We start from the raw sequence: 20,467 nt of genomic DNA, 5'->3' as shown, positions 1-20,467 counted from the left end.
CTTCTTTTCTGCAGTTTTATGTACCTAGTGTTAAGAAATATAGGTACAGAAATTACAGTTTGTCTCAAGCCAACTGATTTGATCTCTTTGTTTGCTAATCCTGAGGTTTTGCAAAGGATAATCTGAGGACTCAGGCTGGGCTTTGCTCCTGTTTGAAATCACTGTTAAAATACTGAAAACTTTGCTGCTGGGTCAGGGGCCAGGGGTCATGCATTCTTATTTTTTTTTTTTTCCCCTTCTCCAGGAGCTAGATCAGTGGGCAAAATACAGCACTAGTGCATTGAAGGAGACCAGTGGTTGGTCAGTGTGCCCATTGGAGCCCTGTGAGTGGGGTGTGCTTCGTGCAATTGCAAGCTGGGGTTTAGCAAGAGGTGTGTTTCAGAGCACAGCCAGTGACAGATGGGTTTTGCCTTTAGAAACAAAAGTGTAGTGTTTATTTCAGTTTCTAAACCAGGCTAGTGAAGAGCTGTTAGAAGTACCAGGTGCTGTGCAGCAATTTGTTTGCAGAGCTTAATGTTTTTTATGCTGTTACACCTCTCCTTTTGCTGTGGTCAGCAAAGGAAAGGTAGTGGGGTTGGAGGTACTGCTATTTCCAGAAAATGGGCAATCAAGGCTGGAAAACACTTATGTCCTCAGGATTTCTGCTCAGCCTTGTTAATTCAGGGTTTTTTTTGCTGTTGGCTCCTGCTTTTGCCTGTGCAGTTCTCCAAGGGCCAGCACAGGGGCTTTTGACACTCTGCAGGTGACATTTCACTGGCATCACTCCCTCTTAGCAAGCTGCCCTGCAAGCTCTCTGGTCTACCTGTAACTCAGGAGGATGGAAATTATTTCAGATCATGAGTATCTTCTGAGTTTTCCAGTACTACTTAGTTGTTTGCAGTCCTGCTGTTTCCCAGCACAGCTCAGCAAGGTTGTGTGGTGTGTGTTTCCTAAGCAGGGACTTCCCGGGCTCCTCTGCAGCATGGACATTTCCTTGGGTGACTTGACATTGAGGTTTCAGTGTCACTTGGCTGTTGTATCATACTGCAAACGAGTGATTAACTTGTCTGGTTTCCTTGCTGATTCCCGGCAGAGCTTGCCTTCTTTCAAATCGTGTATCATTTTAGTCTGACCTCCTCCGTAGTCTGGCATTTCTGTAGTGCCTCATTTACTATAGATGTGTGATTACATGTGATTTCCCGTCTTAAGTTGTTTTTTTAGAGTTAGGTTCTATCTGTTACAGTTACAGAAAACATCTAAAACTGTGATTAAAGTTCTCAAAAAACTTGGAGACAAATGAGAAGATTCCTAAATTTATTCATCCCTTGAACTCCTTCAGCTGTGATGGTTTCCATACTAAAGGATATGTTACAACTTTAGGTGATCGGGGTGGAAGCAAGAACTTTAGGGATGGTGAGCTCTGTGATACCAAAAGCCAGCTTAGACAACCCAAGTGTCTTTTTGGTAGCTGTGGTCTCTGGCAAAAGAGATTTGAAACATTTTCAAAGGCTGGCTACAGAGTGAGACCCGTAAATAGATCCTGTAAACTTGGTCTCCTGAATTGCAGAGCAATCCTTGGTAGTCGCACCTAAAAACGGTGAGCGTTCATGCTGCATATATTCACACATAGTGTACTGCCATGAAATTATCACAGAAGTGGAACTAAAGCAAGCTGAAATGGAAAAGTCATGCCAATGGAAACAATAAAAAGAGGAGTCATGCCCCTAAAAATTCTGCAATTTAATTGCTATGAAAATTTGCATGTATTTACAATAACAGAGATCTCTTTTTCGCAAAACTTTGCCATATGTGTATTTTTACGTACTCTGAGCAGCCCCCAGCGCCCACAGGCCTGTGCACTGTGAGTAAGGGACTGAGACCTTGCTGAGTGTTCGGTGTTTCAATGCACATGTATCTTTTCCGGAATTGAAAACATCTTTTATTCCCTGGGCTGAGCTGGCAGCCGGCACAGAAGGCAGTCTGCTTTGTGTTTATCAGTCCGAGGAGAAGCCCAGCCCTGGTGAGCATATATATCACCTGCCAAGAACATCAATAGTAACTTAACCATCTTCTACCCTCTTTTTTATTTTTTTTTTAATTTTTTTTTTATTACTCACACATGGTCATTCAGGGAGGTGTTTAATTCTTTAAATATGGTGAGGAAGGTATTAGTGAATTGAGGATAGAGGGTTTAACCTTGTGATATCCAGAGCTTTGCTGAATGGCTGGCCATAGCTGATGGCTGGATGCTATGTGATTTGTCCTGGGAGGTGCTGTGGGAGCATCCCCCCTTGTGTGGACCAGCTCTGAGCAGGAATCCCATCTTGCCATGCCCTCCATGCCCCTCAGCACAGGGGGATACTACCTGCATGATAGAGCCGTTTTGGGGTACCTGCAGAAGATTCACCTGTGGACTGTGTTTTTTTGGGAAATATTTCCCTGTGCTGTCATCTGTGTGGAGTTTATTCAGAGAGAGAAAGAAGCCTGGTCCTGATGAATTCATTAAACTATTCCATGAATTTTAATTAGTCTAATTTAAATTGTGGTGTAGGTACGTAAAAATGGCCTTGATCATTTTGGGCTTGGCTGGAGCACTCTGATCCAAGGCTGTAAATAAACCCCTGGCAGTGAGTGAAAGCCAAAGGGCTTTTGAAGGGTCTTCTCAGATGAGTCTTCTGCCCATGTGTGGAGAAACTGGAATGTATAAAAGGTTTCTTGAGTAGCTGAGGACAATATAAAAGCCTGTAAAGGTGTTTTACGTTCAGAGTTTTAGTTATTGGAGTTGTAGAAAGAAAATTTCTTGCATAAATTTTGGTGGCCCTTTTCACTGAGTACCAGGTTTGTTACTGTATGAACTTGATAATTAGTTTGTAATCCGTGCATAGGCATTTCATCCTGGTGGTTTTCTTGCAGAGAATAATTTGCCTTTTATTTGTTGAGAATGTTTTTTTTAGTGAAAACAGAACTCCCATTCATGATGGGGACAGCAAATGTAGTAAAACACTATCATAGCTGGGATTTGTTGTACGCTATGGATTTATGTCAAGAATGTTAATGATTTGTTTATGAATAAGTGAGCCTGTAGTATTGTGAAACAGTATCTGGCAGTGCTGCTGAATGGACATTTTGAGAGCAGAAGATTCTTCAACTGAATAAGCTGTAGATATTTGTGTGTCTCAAACTACTCATAAGTAAACTTACGTATTTTAAGCAGAAGTGTTTATTTAATACATTATCATCAATGGTGCTCATCTGACAGATATGTATGAGCCACTTCATATCAAGCAAAGAGGTGGTTAAGTACTTTTTAAGAGCAGTTAATCTTCTTTTAGTGGGCTTTAGTTTAAAAAGAAGATTTTCTTCCAGAAGGCAACACAAATCCTTAAGTGGAGCAGTGTGATGTTTGCAGAGTCAGAGTAGATCTGGAAGGTGCTATGGTTTTCCAGTGTCTCACTTGGCCGTTACCACCTAGCTCAACAGAGCCCCTTGAATTTACTGATAAAGTCACCACTTGGTTTCCTGTTTGTTGCATAGTCCCAAATAATACACACCTTCCTGACAGGGGCTTGGGATAGATTTACTGCTTTCTTCTAATGCCCATTTTCTTGGAAGAACACCTTTGGATGGGCAGGGGAGGTGGTTCATTACCATCTTACATGAGTCCAAAGATCAATAATTATCTCCTGTGTGTCGGGAGTACTTGAGAGAGTAGAAACACAGTCCCTTAAAAGGATAATCTGGGGACTAAATTAAACCTCATCCCAGGTAATGATTCCTTCCATTGCCTGTTACAGTTTGCAAAGTCAAGGTGTTGGATCTAATCACTCATATGACAAATCTACTGACCAACAACTGATGTCCAACAGGACGAACAAAGTGAGAGCTCTGTCACTGTTTTGGACTCCCTAGTCAATCTAATGTGGGACTTTCCATGCTAAATTTTAAAGAGAAATGATTGCAATATTTATCTTCTCTCCAGCCATCCTTCCTGTAATGAGTTTTATAGCTGGTTAAATGGGTTGTCACTCAAGTGAGATTCATGCATTTTTAAATGTTGCTAAGCCTCTTGAAAAAGATGATGCTGTAGCAGGAAGCTTTGCTGTGTGCCTTCATGCAGCATGGGCAGCTGAGCCCAAAGCAGAGGGGCTTCAGAGCTGGATTCAGAAAGTGTCAGAGGCAGTTGGTGTTGTGCATCCAGGCTGCCGTGTGCAGTGTGACTTAACTCTGCCTGATAAATTATGACATTTCTTGAAATAGTGCCCTGTACTTTTTAATGAGCTGGGCTATCAGCTCTGCATCAGTGGATGGTTAAAATGAAGCAAGAATTGCTTTAACATTAAAACTGTGCCTGGAGGTCTTCTTTGAGAAATTGCTTATGATTATTAAGTGAATATAATACAGTAAGACAACCTTGCTTCTTGTGCTGTTCTTTTTTTTGTACCAAGTGCAGTTTTGGAAGTTGAAAAATGTACAGATGGAAAGTGATATTTAAATGGGAATAGCTTTGAAAGCTGTGCAGTACTCTCCCCCTTTGAATGGGGATAGGGAAAGTAGGTAAGTCACAATATATTGAGATGCAACTTTTATAGATGAATTGTATTTCCTCTAAATATGGCTTGATTGTGTGCCAAACAGAAAAGAGGCTGAAGCCAGAGCACTTCATGTGCTGAAGTGAATATCTTCCAAACCAAATGGGCTGGGCCAAAATGAACCTTGAATTATTCGTTCCCTCTGCTGTTCATGCACACTTAGAGCTAAAGAAATGGAAAGGTAGCTGTCCTCTGTGAGAGTTAATGAGGAAGCAGCTGTGGGAGTTGTCAGGCTGACTACAGCCTAACCTGCTACAGGGCAGCAACATGCTGGGATGTTTTATGCAACCTCGGGCAGGTCGGAGGCCTTGCCACAGGTAGCTCTGCCAAGTTATCACTGACATTTGCCCCTGTGTCCTGCCTACATTATTTCATCAATGGTACTATGGTACAATGGCATGGTACTGCCTCTGCTTTCAGAATTACCTCCCGTTTCTTCCCTAGAATCATCTCTGAGATGGTGTTTCAGCAAATAAATAGCCCCCCGACTCCAACCAGCACACATTCAGGGATGATGACAAAGAGGGAAACTCGATGGAAGCTGACAAACTAACTTGTTCTCTAGACAGACACTTGCACCCTTTTCCCACTCAGATACTTCACCATTAAACACTATTAAATATTGGCAGCTTCACAGCAAAGTGCATTTGTGATTTCTGTACTGTGTAAGCAGAAAAGGCAATCTCAAATCTCCTTCAGGAATGGCTTTACTCTGCCAGGTTGGGAACATCAGTGATAGCCACCAGAGTCTTTTAATTTCTGACTGTAATGGTGATAAAACATGAAAGCGGAAGTGCTCATGTTGTTGAGCATAAGTTGGAACTAATCAGCTTTCTACAGATGCTACAGGGAAAATAGATCATAACACATAGCCCTGTTTCATGTGCTGGTTGAAGCTGTTCCTCTTTTAATCTTTATAAAAGTGAAGGAGCACCTTGTGTAATATCATGGTTTTCAAATGATTTCTAGCCTGTATTTAAAACTAATTATTTTTTAAAAATCTGTGTTTTAGCAGATGCCCTTGTCGTACATTTTTCATTGTGTGTCAGTCAAAACCCACAGCCACCCTGTGCAGATAACTACAGCATACATTCCCTTGGCTTGAACAACAGACAGTGGTGGTAGTTTGGGTTCCTCTTTCTGCAGGAAATCTGTGGCTTCAACCTCTGATTTTCTCTGTTGTACTGTGGATGACAGTGGGATGCACGCGATCGCCAGCAAGCGCTTCAGGACAGGGACACAGCAACACTTGGAACCCTTGAATTGTGGTGGTTTCTGGATTGTACCCAGGAGGGAACTGGCTTTGTTGAATGATCAAAGGTCCCCTTCGCTCATCAGCTGCTGGGAATGGAGCAGCCAGATGTTTATGTAGCCGATTGTCTTGTAAAACCGTAGAATTGGCTTGTGCAAATAGCTGTGCATGCAAAACTTGAGTGATGTTATTTCAGAGGCTTTTCTAATGTCATCTGAGAATCTTTTCCAGTCAGACAACCTGGGATCCAAAATTGAAAAAAATCAAACAAGGATACCTTCTGTTCCTCAAGCCATCTGACACTAAAAATAGTGTAGTCAGATTGAAGGTTGGTCTGTAGGATGGGAACTAGTGGTGATTAATTGATGTGGAATTAAAGTCCCCTCTGAAAATCTGTTACTTCAGTTAACATCTTGCCCAAGACTTTCCACTTTTGAGGTTATCTGTTACAAACTTTGCTTCTGGACTGAAATGACATATTTTCTTTAAAAATGAAAATATTTTACTTGTGGTGATCTCCCAAGTAAGTTACCAGAAATACAAACATTTCTGCAGACTTTCCTCTAAATAATGGCAATGCTTGAAAAGCAGGAAGATCGCCATCTGTCATCAAGCTTGGAATTATCCCTCAGCAAGAGAAATATTCATTTTGAGTGTTCAGCTCTGACTGACTGTTGACTTCCCAAGTGGAGACCTAGTGGCAAAGTCTTATTTTGTGCCCACGTGGAACGTTTTGTGCTGAACGTTCCTGATTAGGGTGTAGGCAGAGCAGCTTTGCAGTGGGCAGTGCTCGGGAGCTCAGCAGCTGTACTGAAGCTCTGAGGGAAGTGTGTGGTGGAGAAGCACAAGTCTTGTGGAGCTGTCATGTGGTACCCTGGCTGCTGGGTAGCTATGCTAATAAACACTCTCCACCTTCTGAGGATGGTGTTCCATCAGACTGGTTGGCCTTGATCATCCCAGCCATGGACTGGTATTCACTTTAACTGCTTTCTAAATGATCCTTGCTTTCAAAACATAAGAAACTGCATTAAACACTTGGAGCTAGAGAGTTACTTTTCCTGTAAGTATTGGTGGAAGCAGGAAACTACAAAGATTCTCTTGAAAAGTATTCTGTGAGTTCTTCATTGCAAAATTGGGGCTGACCAATAGAAAAGTGTCACTGGAGATTCATACTGAATCCCTGTGTACCTTTATCAATCTGCCTCATATTTACAGTTTATCTCTAATTGTTTGGGTTATTTTTTTTCTTTTATTTTGGCATGATTACTGTCCTTGACATCATTGAGTATGGCTTGGAGAGCTTTCAAAGAACTATATGGCCATTCTATATCCAAATACCTTAGATAAGCAGAGGTGTAAAGCCTTCAGCAGGGCTGCAGCATGAAGAATTTAATGAGAAAAGTGAATTATAAGATTGATTACGCTTTGCTTAGTGGTCAGAATGCAACTAACAAGAGCTGCAAATCTGGGCAGAAAGACATGCTATGAAAAGCATTATCTCAAGATTAAGCTGTGGAGGACACATTTTTGCATGATAATCTACTGGATTTATTTTAACACTTATTTATTTGTGGTGGTGGTTATGAAAGTGGAATTTTTAGCAGTCTCAGTATAATTATAGAGGACTGAATTTGTAAAGCTGCTCAAACATTTTGCATCAGGGTTGAATATTTTCTTTCAGCTAAATATGACTTTTCTTTATTAAAGGAAATATTTGTCTTGATACTCTTTTCCCCAGAGGAATGACTAATAGATATTCAGAGGATTCAATACTTTAATATTTTATCAGAGGCCCCTAAATTCTTTTATTCCCTTCTCTTTCAGGGTAAATAATTTAGATTTCAGCTGCATCAAGTTTGATAAAAGCCACCTTGTTAACATCTCCTGCAGAATTCCAGCTCTGTGTGCTTTGAGGGTTGCTGGAATAACTGCATCACTAATGCTTTGAAGTTAAATTGAATGGGGAAAAGGAGGAAGACAGTGGGGAAATGCCGGGCAGGCACTTAATTTATTTAAATTTTGTTGGTTCTTTCACAACTGTTTAACTAACTGCCTGACACAGGCAGACAGGGGTCTGTAAATGTAGTGGGTGTTCAAAATATTTCTGTCTTGTATTACAGGAATGTATTTTAGATCTGCGTCTAGAGGAGGGCTTTAACATTCCAGGTCCCTTTCCTTGGATCTTGATGTTCTTTATTACTTAATTTATTCTAAGCTTAAAACATGTTAAAACACTGCTTGCAATAATTGACAGGGTTTACATGAACAAACTATAATAATAACTCCTCCCCCCCCCCAAACAACCCTCTCATTTACATTCCTATTTCTTTTGCAACTTCACTTCTCAAAGATGAGCCCGAACTTGAGAACACAGGATTTTTTCAATGCAAAATTATTTAGGTTGTAAAGTGGCTGAGGATGAATGTTGTTTGTGGTGGTGAGCAATCAATGGAGGGGAGAGGGGAGGAAAGTTGAGACTGAGAATCAGGATGTTCCTCTTTGTTGCTGAGTGGAATTCTTTATTCTGTAGGACTTTTGTGTGTAGAAACTTGTAAGTCATCGCTGTGTTGAACAAAGTTTGGAGCAAATTGGACAGAAGTGAGAGTATAATTACTGGAAACAGAGGAAATAGCTTTCACAATGTAAAGAGGTTGAATGATGATCCTTGTGTATGCCTGAAGTCTTCCAGTTCTGCTGGTCTTGCTGAAAGGGAACATTTGGATAGTTTCAAACTTTTCTGTTTCCTTTAGTTAAGCAATTCCTTATTTCCATCATTCAGTGCACTTACACTTCAACATTGCCAATGAAATTAAGACCAAGACAGTTACTTCACTAAGAAGTGATAGTAATTCTTCATGTAGGTGCAGGTAGTAGCACATGTAAGGCAGCAGTAAAGATGAGGGTTGTTCTGTTCCTGTTGAACTTCAGATTGTTTTGCCAGAAATTTCTGTGGAAGAAGGGTTGTTTTTTTCATGGCATATGAAATTCCTAAAGACTGGGATTTGGTTATGAATGAGCACGTGTTTCCAGAATGGAATTACTTGGAATGAGTTTGTTTAATGGATTGTGGGTTCCTCCAAAGTGACGCTGCAGTGCCTGTGTGAGGAGTTAGCTCTTTTTAATTGGTCCCATATGTACTGGCAGATAGTATATTAACCATGCCTTGAGGGGATAAGGGCGTCTGGTTGAATCTCATGGTGCGTATTTTATTTCTTTTCTGGAGGGATTTGCTTTTTTTTCTTGGTTTTTTTCCCACCTCTTTGTTCTTAGAACTGTAGATATGTATATATATGTATAACCACCAGCGTTTTGAAACTTAATATTCAGCTGAGGGATTAGTTAAGCTTCTGCGAAATTATCTGAACTTTGCTGACAAGTAAAGAGGAAGAAACTGAGGTTTTATAGAGAAGCTGGAGTTTGAGTATCTCTGAGTTTGAATGACTAAACTGCAAGAAGTTAGAAGCTTAATCTCCATCTTGTCAAGCACTAAGGAATTGTCCTTTGAAAACTAGAAAGATGGAAGCATCAGAATAGATTAATTTTGGAAAACCTTGAAAACACTATGCAGATTTAACCTTTATATCTGGAGGATGTGGATATTGGACGGCTATCCTGCCCATGGGCCCTGCTGGCCTTAACTAAGGGGAACACCATTCTCAGCCATTTTACTTGACTCATTCTGAACTGGACAAAGCAGAGTAATTTTGCATCTGGTTGTTTTGGCTCAGCTTAACAAGTAGGGTAGTTGTAGGAGAAACAGGAATGTAAATGAGTTGGTGTGATTTTTCTTTTGTGAAGGTTTCTTGATGCAAATCCTGTCAATTATCCGACTGTAAAGTTTTGCTGAATTAATGAGGCACTTTGTAGAAAGGTATTTTTGATCACTTTCTGTAGAATCCCTTATTTCTGATGTAGGCTCTCTAGTGTACTACTTTTATTCATGGCTTAAAGAATTGGAAAGACCTACTACTGTGTGAAGTTGCCCTGGGGTAGTGGCTATGTATCTGCACTGCAGTGGGACCCAATTTTCATCTATATTCTGCATTGTCTGCTCAAAGATTTGTATAGCTATAAAGCCTGGCAGAGTTCCCCCATGGTGAATAATTTGCTGTTGGAGGTGGGAAAAGGAGTAGTGTTGCAGGAGATGAAGTGCCTGTGAGTGTAGTCAGGGCTGGGGAAGTTCCTTGTGATGGGACAGTAGTGCTGGCCAGACACAGCTCCCTGGGGATGCTCTGGGCAAGCACTGATGGTGCTCGTGGGGACATGTGGTGGGAGGGAAGGCTAAAGCCACCAGGCTTCTTCTTCATCCCTTGCAAGGGCTGAGGGAGTACAAAAAGAGGGTACAAAAAGCCTTTTCCCAAAAAGGCTGACTTGCTAAAGATGCAGGTCCATTCCCTTGGAAGAGGCTTGTGTCCGTGGGAAATACGAGGACCCCTTCTCAGAGAGCCTCAGGGATGCCTGGTTTAAATCTTGGGGGTGGTTCTGATGGAAAAGGCAGTGCTGTACATTAGCATCAAAGGACTCAGTGATAAAATGGCTTTAGAGGAAGGAATGGATTCTTGTTACTTTGTGGCTGTAAATGCAGTAATTAATTGGACCAGAAATTAATTTGATTTATATTTAAGAAATACATTACCTTTTTTGTTAAGAGTCTGTACACATTTTCTCCAAAGTACTAAAGTATTACTTCTAGCAAATAATCAGGGCAGATTCCTTCTTTGTAGCAGGTGCCTTGTCACCCAGTCCCTATCCTTGTCTCAGAAAATACCAAGTTATTGATTTATGGCAAAGAATGAAAAAGAGTGACAGAGTGAAACACTGGTTTTGAAAGGGCTGCATTGGAGAATGCATGGCTGCCTTGCAGGCTTGTTTTGCCAGGCACAGAGTGAGGAGAAAAAACTTTTTAAAGCATCCTCTGACACAGAAATTATTGGAAAGCCTCCAAGGGCAAATTGAAAAAGCAACAGCTGCCTTCATGCTGCAGGATTCCATTGTTTTAATATTGGGCCAACTATACCGAATAATACATGTACTGGAAACTCATGTTAGGAGAAAAATATGTTGGAAAGCAGCTTAGGGGTCAGCTCAAAATCAAAGAGAATGAACTTGACGTATCTATGCTGCTGCGTGTTCTATTTTGTTCTTTCTTTTCTTGTCAGCTCCTATTTCTTAATTTATTTCTCTCTCTCTTTTTTTTTTTTTTTTTTCTTTTTTTTCCCAAACCTTTTGCCTTGTCTTGGACTTGTATTTTGACTGCCATTTGTCCTGAAAAATGCTGGAGCTGATAAATTCTTCTGCTTCCATTGAGAAATTCTGGTATCTTTGAAACTGTAATCTAGTTTAAAATTCCAGAACTAGTTCAGTTGTGACAAAGCTATTAGAATTTGAGAGTTAACAGTAATTTCTGGGGCCAAAATGAGAGCAGCTCTGTTGATAAATTGATGAAGGTTTTTTATGCTTTATTTTGATAGATGCTAAAAAAAGTTATAAAATATATATGCTATGAACACCAGGCATTGTAAACTACAGCTTATTTCAATATATATGTAACAGTCATCAGTAGGTAAAAGAATGTAAAAGCCCAAATCCAAGCATATGTATTTAGATGTTCATCTTATATCCAACATGCCTAATTTCCACTGAAATATTAGCCTGGGAATTTAAGCAGTGTAACGTAGAGACTACTGAAAGAACATTTTACTGTGGTACTGTGACTTTTTTTTTCCTCCTCCACTCATGTCTTAGGGAGGTCTTATTTTATTTTCATGATTTTGAGTGTTCTAAAATATTGACTCCTTCCTTCCTGCTTTGATGGGAATCTCTGTAGTGAGGCTTTGGGTTCTGAGCAGTTGTGGCCAAACTGGGAACTTGGTCTCTGAATATCCTGTACATTTAGATTTGCTTAGGTTGAGGTTTAGTTTGACTGATGATAGAGAGACGTTAGAGGATCAGTCATGAAATTCTCATCTGGCTCTGAAGTTCCCTGCAGTTTGGAGGGTGTTTGTATCTGGGACTGTGTTTTTTTGGGCAGCAATCCTGCTGATCGGAATCGCATAAGCTTGGCAACACAACGGGGGCATTCAGCCAGAGCAAACTTGAAGTACACAGGGTCTGAGAACAAAACGTTTCACATGAATTAAATTGTGAGGAAACAGAAATTCTTCAAACTTGTAAGAAAACAAGGCAATGTGAGCACTGTCACACAGGCAGCTGTGTGATCACAGCTATTGATAGGGAGTGCCTGTTCTATTTATGAAATCTTGATAATTATGTGTTTTTAAGAGATATGTCATGCCACCATAGGAAAAAGAATGTTCCCAAGAAGTTGATGTCAGAGTGGGATGGAATAATTCTCCGTACTTGCATGCAAAGATCCAGTAGCATCTTCTTTGATGCTTTTTGACACTCAGCTGATTTTAGTTTCCTGTGTACTTTGTCATGCTTTGATGCCATCTTCTTGCTGTCCTGTCATGAAGATTAGAGCTTATCCTGTCAAATGAAGTTTACTCCTTTCTGTGCCCAAACTCCCTCTGCCACCCCATCTTTCTCCTATGCTGTCTCCTGGGTAGGGTGGAAGTAGCATGGGGGCACAAGAGGGGAAATGGTGGCAGGCACTGGCTGAGTCTCTTATGTATAACCATGCATGGTCATTGGACATGTGGAGAGGGGGCAAAAGTTTGCTTGGTTGGTTGGTTTTTTGGTTTGGTTTTGTTTTGTGGAACATTTCTCAGATGCTTTGTCCCAAGATTCTTGGGGGTGCCATGCCTCAGCCCACTGAGTTATACCAAGTTGTGCCATGGGCCTGTCCAAGCTCTTCTGCTTACAAAATGTATCACAGGTTGCTTGCAGGCAAGCCTGCCTTGCCATTTCCGTATGTTGTCACTTGATGATTGAAAAATGAAATTTCAGACATAATTATATGATTTTTCACATTAATAGCATCTGTTACCTGAAAGAGATTGAATGGATTTGTTTTGATAGGCTGGCAAAATATAGGTCTTGAGATGCTAGATGAGATAAGCTTTTAATAACCAGATTTCTGGAGTTAGATTGCTTTCAAGAAGGTTTCTTGGGATGGATCTGCTGGAGTGTAGCTGTGACATGGTCTGGGGTTTGTGCATGCCAGTCAGTTTTGTGTTACAGAGCAGGCTGCTGATGGGATCATTTCTGACTTTATCATGATAAATTGCTTCCATCCCTTCTTTAGAGGGCTTTCTTGCAGTGTTCAGTACAATGTTTATATGAACTTCTACTAAAGGATAAATAAATAAAGAATAATGTAGTTTAATGTGGGGGAGGGAAAGCATTTAAACTGTATTAGCAGTTATTTGTTTAACAAGAAATGGAGCAGAGATGACATTTATCTGTATTGGACAGATTGGCTTTAAACAAAACAAAGCCTTGAAATGGATCAGTGTTCATATAGATCAGAATTCTTCTTTCCTTGCTGAAAAGCTGGAGGCTTGGGGTTGGGTGGTCCTCAGCTCACAGCTGTGCTCATGTAACTTATGGGGTAACCATAGTGCCAAAGGTATATTGTGTTGTCATATCCTCTTGTACCTATAGACTGGATATACTAGTAGTCAGTTCCACTGGGAACAAGCCAAAAGGAACATTTATACTTTCTAAAATTCTCTTGCAGTTCAATTCACTTGGTTGTGTCTTTCCTCTCCTGGGCGGCATTGTCTTGCTGTGGGACGCTGTTGAAAAGTTCTGGGTTCATTCCAGAACTAAATGGGTTTCAGAAGTAGAGAGGTACTTGTGCTGAAATAGTAAATTATAGAGCTTATTTTTGCATTTCCCTTTGTCTTTTGCTGATGCACTAACATGGATTTCATCTGGGAATTCCTTTGTAGGTACTGTAGAAGGATGAATTGCCCACAGGACTGCTTCTTGTTCTGGCAGATCCCTCTTTCAGAGTCTTTGAAGTTTTAGAATAACTCTTTTTCATAAGTTAACATCCTATCATTTTTGGGTTTGGATTCAATGTGCATCTTTGGCAAAATTGGTCAAGTACCGGTCACCTGGAAATGTGATGCCAGTTTACGCAGTCATGTGTTGATTGTAATACTGATGTTAAAATAGAATGGGAGATGAGGGCTAAGGTGCTGAAGACCTTTCTTTCAATCACCATGTTGCCACCCAGTCAACCTGTAAAATGTATTTATTTTGCTTAATTCTTGCTTTTATTTTTTTTGCTTAACTCCTGTTGCTGGATTACAAATTACAATTACAGCCCCCTCTTTCTTGACATTTATTTTTATACTCCCATCCAATATATAATCCTTTCTTAGATTTTTGAATTTGGGCCTTTATTTCCATCAGGAAAATTAAAAGATCTGCTAGGCTTGGCTGCTGAATACTTAATGTCGTGAACAGCAATGACTGTTTTGTCAAGACCTGAAGATGACCATAATTATTCCAAATTTCAGTGCATTATTTTCTCCTCCAAGTCATGTTTCTTTGCATGGAATCATAGTTATTTTCTCCAAGATATTTGGCCTGAGTTCTGGAAGTGACTGTATTTTTGCTGACAAACTAAACAGAACCCAAATGCTGTTAATTTTTAGTTTTAACTGCAACAGAAATTGTGCCTGCACTAAATATGCAGCTTGGAAAATTTCCAAGTTGAATTCTCTGAACTAGTTAATTTAGAGCTAATGTGTGACTGTTGAGCTGATAACAAAATATACGTTAAACAATATAGGAGTTGTTGATTCTTAAGTTCAATTAACTGATAGTCAAGAGTGTTAGTGATGGCAGGGTTTTCATTGAAATAGGGAGCACTTTGAGGGTCACCAAGGAGGCAAGAGGCAGTATCTCTGTAGTGACAGTCTTAGGCAGTTATGGGTTTGGGCTACCAGTTATGCACCATTTGGTTTTCTTCTGCAGTGGAAAGGATGCCATTAAGATGGGTAAACTAAACAAAATAAACTGATGGAACTTGAATCCTTGAACAAGCAAAACCATGGTTTTACATTAAGATAATTGTCCAGTGTTATTGGCAGTAAAAACTTAAATTTTGCTCTGAATGATATAATGTTCAGCAACTAGGAAAATACAATGCTAATTGTATGTCTGGTGCTTTCCATGGCATTTAAGGTATTTTCATTTGCTCAAGGCATTTTTAAACTTACTGCCAATTTCTTACTGTTGTGTTACTCCTTGCATTTATTTCAAATATAAAATCATATCAGTAGTACCATCTGAATGGATAAATAATGAGTGATGTGTAGTTCTGAGCTGTTGGTATAATCATGCCAGCTGAGAATATCTTCTGATGATAAATTTCAGAGCCACCAAATTAACCTAGTAGTTCTGGAACGTGAAATGTGAATGGTATAATGTTCCCTGAAACTTTATTCACTTTGTTCGCTGGGTTGCCAAAGTCATGCTTTTCAAGAACTTTGTGAACTTAAAGCACTTTAAAGAAAAATTTCAAGTTCACAGCAGTGGAGAGTGAATGCCTTGTCTCAAAAAATACATTGGCTACTGTTATAGGTCAGCTTTTGCCAACAGTTTCTGCAGGAGATGCCAGTTTGGACTGGAAACCCAAGAAATGGGTTCAGCGAAGCACTTTATCCTGTTCTTGGCTTCAAGCACATGAATAATCCCATTGACTACCCACGTGTGCTTTACTGCGACTGCTCACATAGTGAAAGTTAGGCATGTGTTTAAATAACGTGCTTATTTGGGGGCTCCCTGTGTGATGTCTGCTGGCAGAGATTTGATTTTCTTATGGCAGCCATCACATGAGCTGTGCAGGGAGCAGAGTGTGGTCTGCATTAGGCCTGTGGGCCAAAGCAAAGGCTATTTCTGCGTCCACCCCCAATCCTTTCTGCACTTCTCTGGCAACTAATCAGCTGTTTGCTGCCAATTTTGCTCTCGTGTTTTTGGCACCCAACCGCTCCAACTTGCTGCTCATACAAGTATTGAATTGCCTTTGTAAGGCACAGAGTAGGCTTTTCCTTGTTTAAGATTGTATATGTGGTTGTTACGACGTGAAAAAAAAGATAGATCATTACCACAGTTTTCTTCATTTTGGTCAAATTGTGCCCTTTCTGTCAGTAGTCCCATTGAAGTTTATAGAGATGGCAGCAGAGGACAAGAACTATTTTGCAGGTCCAAGATCACTGCTCAGGAGGGCTAAATGGAGTTTTTTTACATCTGTTGTCTAATGGAAGCACCATTCTTTATTGGAGAAGCCCTCTAAACAGATCATTTATGGAAATAGAGGTCTTTCAGCACTCAGGGAAGGGAAAAGTTAAATGCTAGGGCAGGTTCTTCAACCTGCTTATTTCACAATCATTCTCTTTGTTGATCCAAAATTGGCTCATTTGGAAGATAGTATGACTTAAAGTTAATAGTATATTTTTTCCATCTCTGCCTTCCTCTCTTATCCCCTGCATCCACAAGACAGCAGCAGAAAGCCCTGGAGGCAGCATTTCCCCAGGCTTGAAAAGGGATCATTTGCAGGGGAAATTGCTGTGACCTGTGCATTTCTGGGCCTGAGCTCCAGCACCCTTTGCCTGCTGCATGTTTTCTCTCCCAGAAATACAACCTCAGCAGCAGGTTAGCAGGCCTAGAGCCGATAGATAAAAGCAAGTCAAGCTGTAATAGACAACTGTTAGTGGGACCAGCAAGCCCAGCACTGCAGCTGGTAATCAATGATGCTGCTTCTAACAGCATCTCAAACCTTCCACTTGCTTTGTACTCATCATGGCTTTTTACCTGCTCTTCAGCCTTTGCTAGCAGCTCCACTGGAGAGGCCTAGGAAACTCCAAACAAAAGGTCATTTATTGAAACCTAAAGGTAAAATGAAGTAGGTTTTCTCAGTCAGTTTAGTAATCCTAACTGTCAAAGAGCTCTTTTATCTTCAGAAACATGTCAGAGAATATTCTTTAATATACACGCATCTTAAATGGATGAAAATGAAAAAATGAACTTTTTTTGCTGGAGCTGTTTGGGAGAGTGAATGGGGTAATGTGTAATATAAGCAGATGAAAAATAGTATGAGTAGAGTGCTTCACTGGGATGAAAACTTGAATGTTTGCACAAACACCACAGAGGCCCTAAAGTATTGCTGTTAACAGGCTGTAACTTCATGTGTGAAACAGGTAAACAAGCACTATTTTCACAGACTGTTAGTTTATGTACCTTGAACAAATCTAAAAGTGTTTGAAGTACTGTACTTCCAGCAGCATAACAATTATTAGACCTAAACACTGGCGAACTAAACTGTTACAAAAGTATATCAACAGGCTTTCAGTTGGCACATGATAAAATATTTATGATCTAGTAGCAACTTTATTTTCAAAGGAATATTCATATCCACAAAAATCCACAGAAAACCAGCATAGTATCTAAATAGCTGATTCATCCTCTATGTGTAAATAAAATGTTGAATAGACACTCTCTTCATCAAAAGTACAGGACTGAACAACAAGGACCTGTGTTGATTTTCTAGCTCTAATAGAGACTTCTTGCATGGTTCTGGGAAATCACTTAGCATCTCTTTTTCTGCAAGCAAGACCCTGTAATGCTTGTTTGCCTTGCATAGGTAAAGTGGAGACTGAGAAAAGGGTGGCTGCAAAGCAAATTAAGACTCTCCTATTAAAAGTCAGAACAAATGGTTTAGTTTTGATATAAGTAATCTGGAGTCATTGCACATATATCTAATAACTGCTGCTTGGTAAGAGTCAACTTAGGAAGTTTTGATAAAGTCATATTTCACTAGACAGTGCTGTGGCATGTTACCACCTTGATTTGGTTCATATCTGCATTTTTTCTCCCTTAAATAAATAGTAGCATGTGAAAATGTTCAGTTTTTCAAATGAAGGTCAGTTCAAAGAAACATCTAAATGTTAAAAATTTTCTCTTGACTCCCCTGATTCCACAAAATTTCTTTGGAAGTCCTTCAAGGATTGACTTTACTGACTTTAAACAATTTCTGAGAAACTTTTAATTTGATGACTTTACTGTCCACTTGGATAGTTCTTGACTGAAGCCTGGGGAGTCTGTTTAAGAAAGTGGCAAGTTCTGAGTGACATCTATTCATTGGTACCAAGAGTGACATTTACATTGGCGACTACAGGAACTATTGCTTACAAAGGAAGAGAATATGAAATTCACATGACAAAGGCAAACCAATGAGGGATTCAGCTCAGTGGGAATGGTAACATCTACAAAGGTCAGTGGGATGAGATATAAGTACAGAGGAAGGAGAGCAAGGATGGATGAATCCATAGTTCTTTTAATGGTCTTTGATCCCCTATTCTTCCTCCCTGTGGATATAAGTAGAGGAACTGGGTCCATGAACAGCTTTATTACATACTTGCAAATCATCAGAGATTGAATTTAGATCCTTTGTGGAACAAATGTGAATTGTAATGAATCCTTTCACTTTGTGTGTGTATACCTTTTTTAATTAAAAATAGTCTCCACATTTCTGATAGTAATGAATGCTCTCAAGTCATAGAACTTTTTAAGTCTCCCCAGGAAAGCTTGTGAGACACTGAACAGCAAGTGAAACAAACAGACATGTCCTATTATTAACTCTCAATTTTCTGCACTGGAACTGGAGGTAATTAATTTTCTTTTTCTGTTTAGCACTTTCAGACCATGTTAAAGACTAAGTTGAATGTCCTAACTCTTCGTAAAGAGCCTCTCCCGACAGTGATCTTCCATGAGCCAGAAGCCATTGAGCTGTGCACCACAACCCCCCTCATGAAGACCCGGACTCACACTGGATGCAAGGTACTCAGAAATATAAACTGAGGGAGTGAGACCACTGTGGAGGTGTCCCACATGATTGTGAGAACTCTAAAGAGCCCAAAGTAACCAACACTTTGGTGTTGTTTCCAGTTCTGGAAATTCCATTAACTGCTACTAATACTATAAAGTTTCTGAATCAAAAGAGTAATTGAGCATTTCTGACCAGAAGCTTTGGTGTTCAGGAGGAAAAGGTTTGGGTTACATGTCATGATGCAAATTGTGGAGGATTTTTAATAGCTTGTGATAAACTGCTGGTTGTAAACGCTGACATTATTTCTATAAGGGCTAGTGTTGCAGCTTAAATCTCGAGGTTAGTTTGGTTGGGTTTTTTTTTTCTTTGTTTCTTTGGGTTTTTTAAGACAAAAATGGAAAAAGGGGGACAGGATACTTATATCTTGATTTGGTCAAGCAACAAGATCAATTTGCCCAGTTACATCAAAGAAGAGCTTCTGCAAAGGCTGTTCCTCTTTTGAAAAGTTTAATGGCTTAAGAGCCCCAAGTGTATTCTTCTGTGGTAAGAAACCATATAAAAATAGGGAACAAATCTGCTCTGTTTGCATCTTTTCTTGGAGTAATTTTCCTTGATCACAGAGCTCGCCTGGCCTTGCAGGGCTATGGGTGGCCTTGCAGTCTGAGCTGGGTACCAGTCTGGCCTGTGCTGCCAGTTGGGGCTTGGCCACCGATTCCCCTTCACCCTGCCTGCCCATGAGGGTCTTAGTGAAAATGGGGAGAACTGGGCTTCAGACTCCCCTGCTCTGTAAAGTGTTAACTCCAGGAGAGCTGTTGCTTGATGCTGTGTGTGCTGGATAAGGTCCAAAGCGCAATTAAATGTCCTAAACCCCTTCCCTGCCACAGTGTGTACACAAACATGTGCACACACACTTTTCCCTGCTGGGGGATCTGAGTGAGGTGGGGTTGGAAGAACTTGCTTTCCCCTGCTTCTCTTGGCATACTGTACTTGGGCACCTCCAGGCCTGGCACTTCCTCAGCTAAGTTTCTTTTTGGGAAGTGTCACTTCCCAGTGTTTGACTCTTTGCCTGTCACAATAGCCAGGAACAGGACTCTGCTGCTGGATGTTGAAGCGGAGCTGCCCTGTGCTGATGCAGAGGAGTGCAAGGGAAGCAGCCCTAATATGCTTTGTATGTTAGCTCGCGGCATCTGCTCTTCCATGGTGATACTTTTTGTCCTTTATGTTGACAGCTAATGAATTTTTAGGGAATATTAGCTATGATCAAAATGATTCACAAAGTATCTGGCTTTCACCTTCAGTGAGAGAGGTCAGGCATAATAATGCTTTCAGAAATCAGTTTATCTTTGTGAATGTGTATAGAATTTAAATTAAGCTTTTTATTCAACTTGCAGTCCTTCAATTGGAAAAGAATTGCAGAGAGACATTGAACCCCTCAGTGAAGAGAATCTCATTCTATATTTAGATCTCTTTTATTTATTCATTTATTTTTCCTGCAGTATAGCATAGTAGTGCTGACAAGGGAACATCTGCTACCACAACACTTCCGTTTTCCTTCTTGCACTGTTTCTTCTTCTCCCCTTTCCCTAAAGCTAGTTTACCCCCTGTCAGTGCTGGACTCTTACGATGGTGGTTTTGGGGTAGTGGCCAGGCCTTCCTCAGGTGATTCAGCTGTTGTGATTTTCAGTACCTGCCTTGGGAAGATGATTCCATGTGTATGTTGTTTCTGTGGCTAAGAAATCCTTTCCTGTTAATAACTGAAAGGCTTCAATTTTACCCAGTCTCTGTAGTCATAACTGCTTTTTTTCTCCTCTTTTTTCCTGACTAAATGTGCTCTTCCTGCCAGCTGTTAATAGGTAATTAATTTTCCTGTCCTCTTTCCCCTCTGATTATTAGTTTTTGCTG

General features: G+C 40.3%; 1 protein-coding gene across 1 annotated transcript in view; it reads left to right on the top strand.

The window, feature by feature from the left end:
• Positions 1-20,467, top strand: part of PID1 (phosphotyrosine interaction domain containing 1) — an 81,172-nt gene that overhangs the window by 10,871 nt on the left and 49,834 nt on the right. Inside the window, exon 2 of the mRNA XM_015638349.3 lies at positions 18,430-18,576. Within this exon, the coding sequence (XP_015493835.1) occupies positions 18,430-18,576 (147 nt within the window). The remainder of the gene's footprint in view (positions 1-18,429; positions 18,577-20,467) is intronic.

The sequence above is a fragment of the Parus major genome, chromosome 9 (genome assembly GCF_001522545.3).
Source record: "Parus major isolate Abel chromosome 9, Parus_major1.1, whole genome shotgun sequence".
NCBI classification, from domain to species: domain Eukaryota; kingdom Metazoa; phylum Chordata; class Aves; order Passeriformes; family Paridae; genus Parus; species Parus major.
Note: the sequence above shows the minus strand (reverse complement) of the source record. Positions and strands in the feature narration are given on the sequence as shown.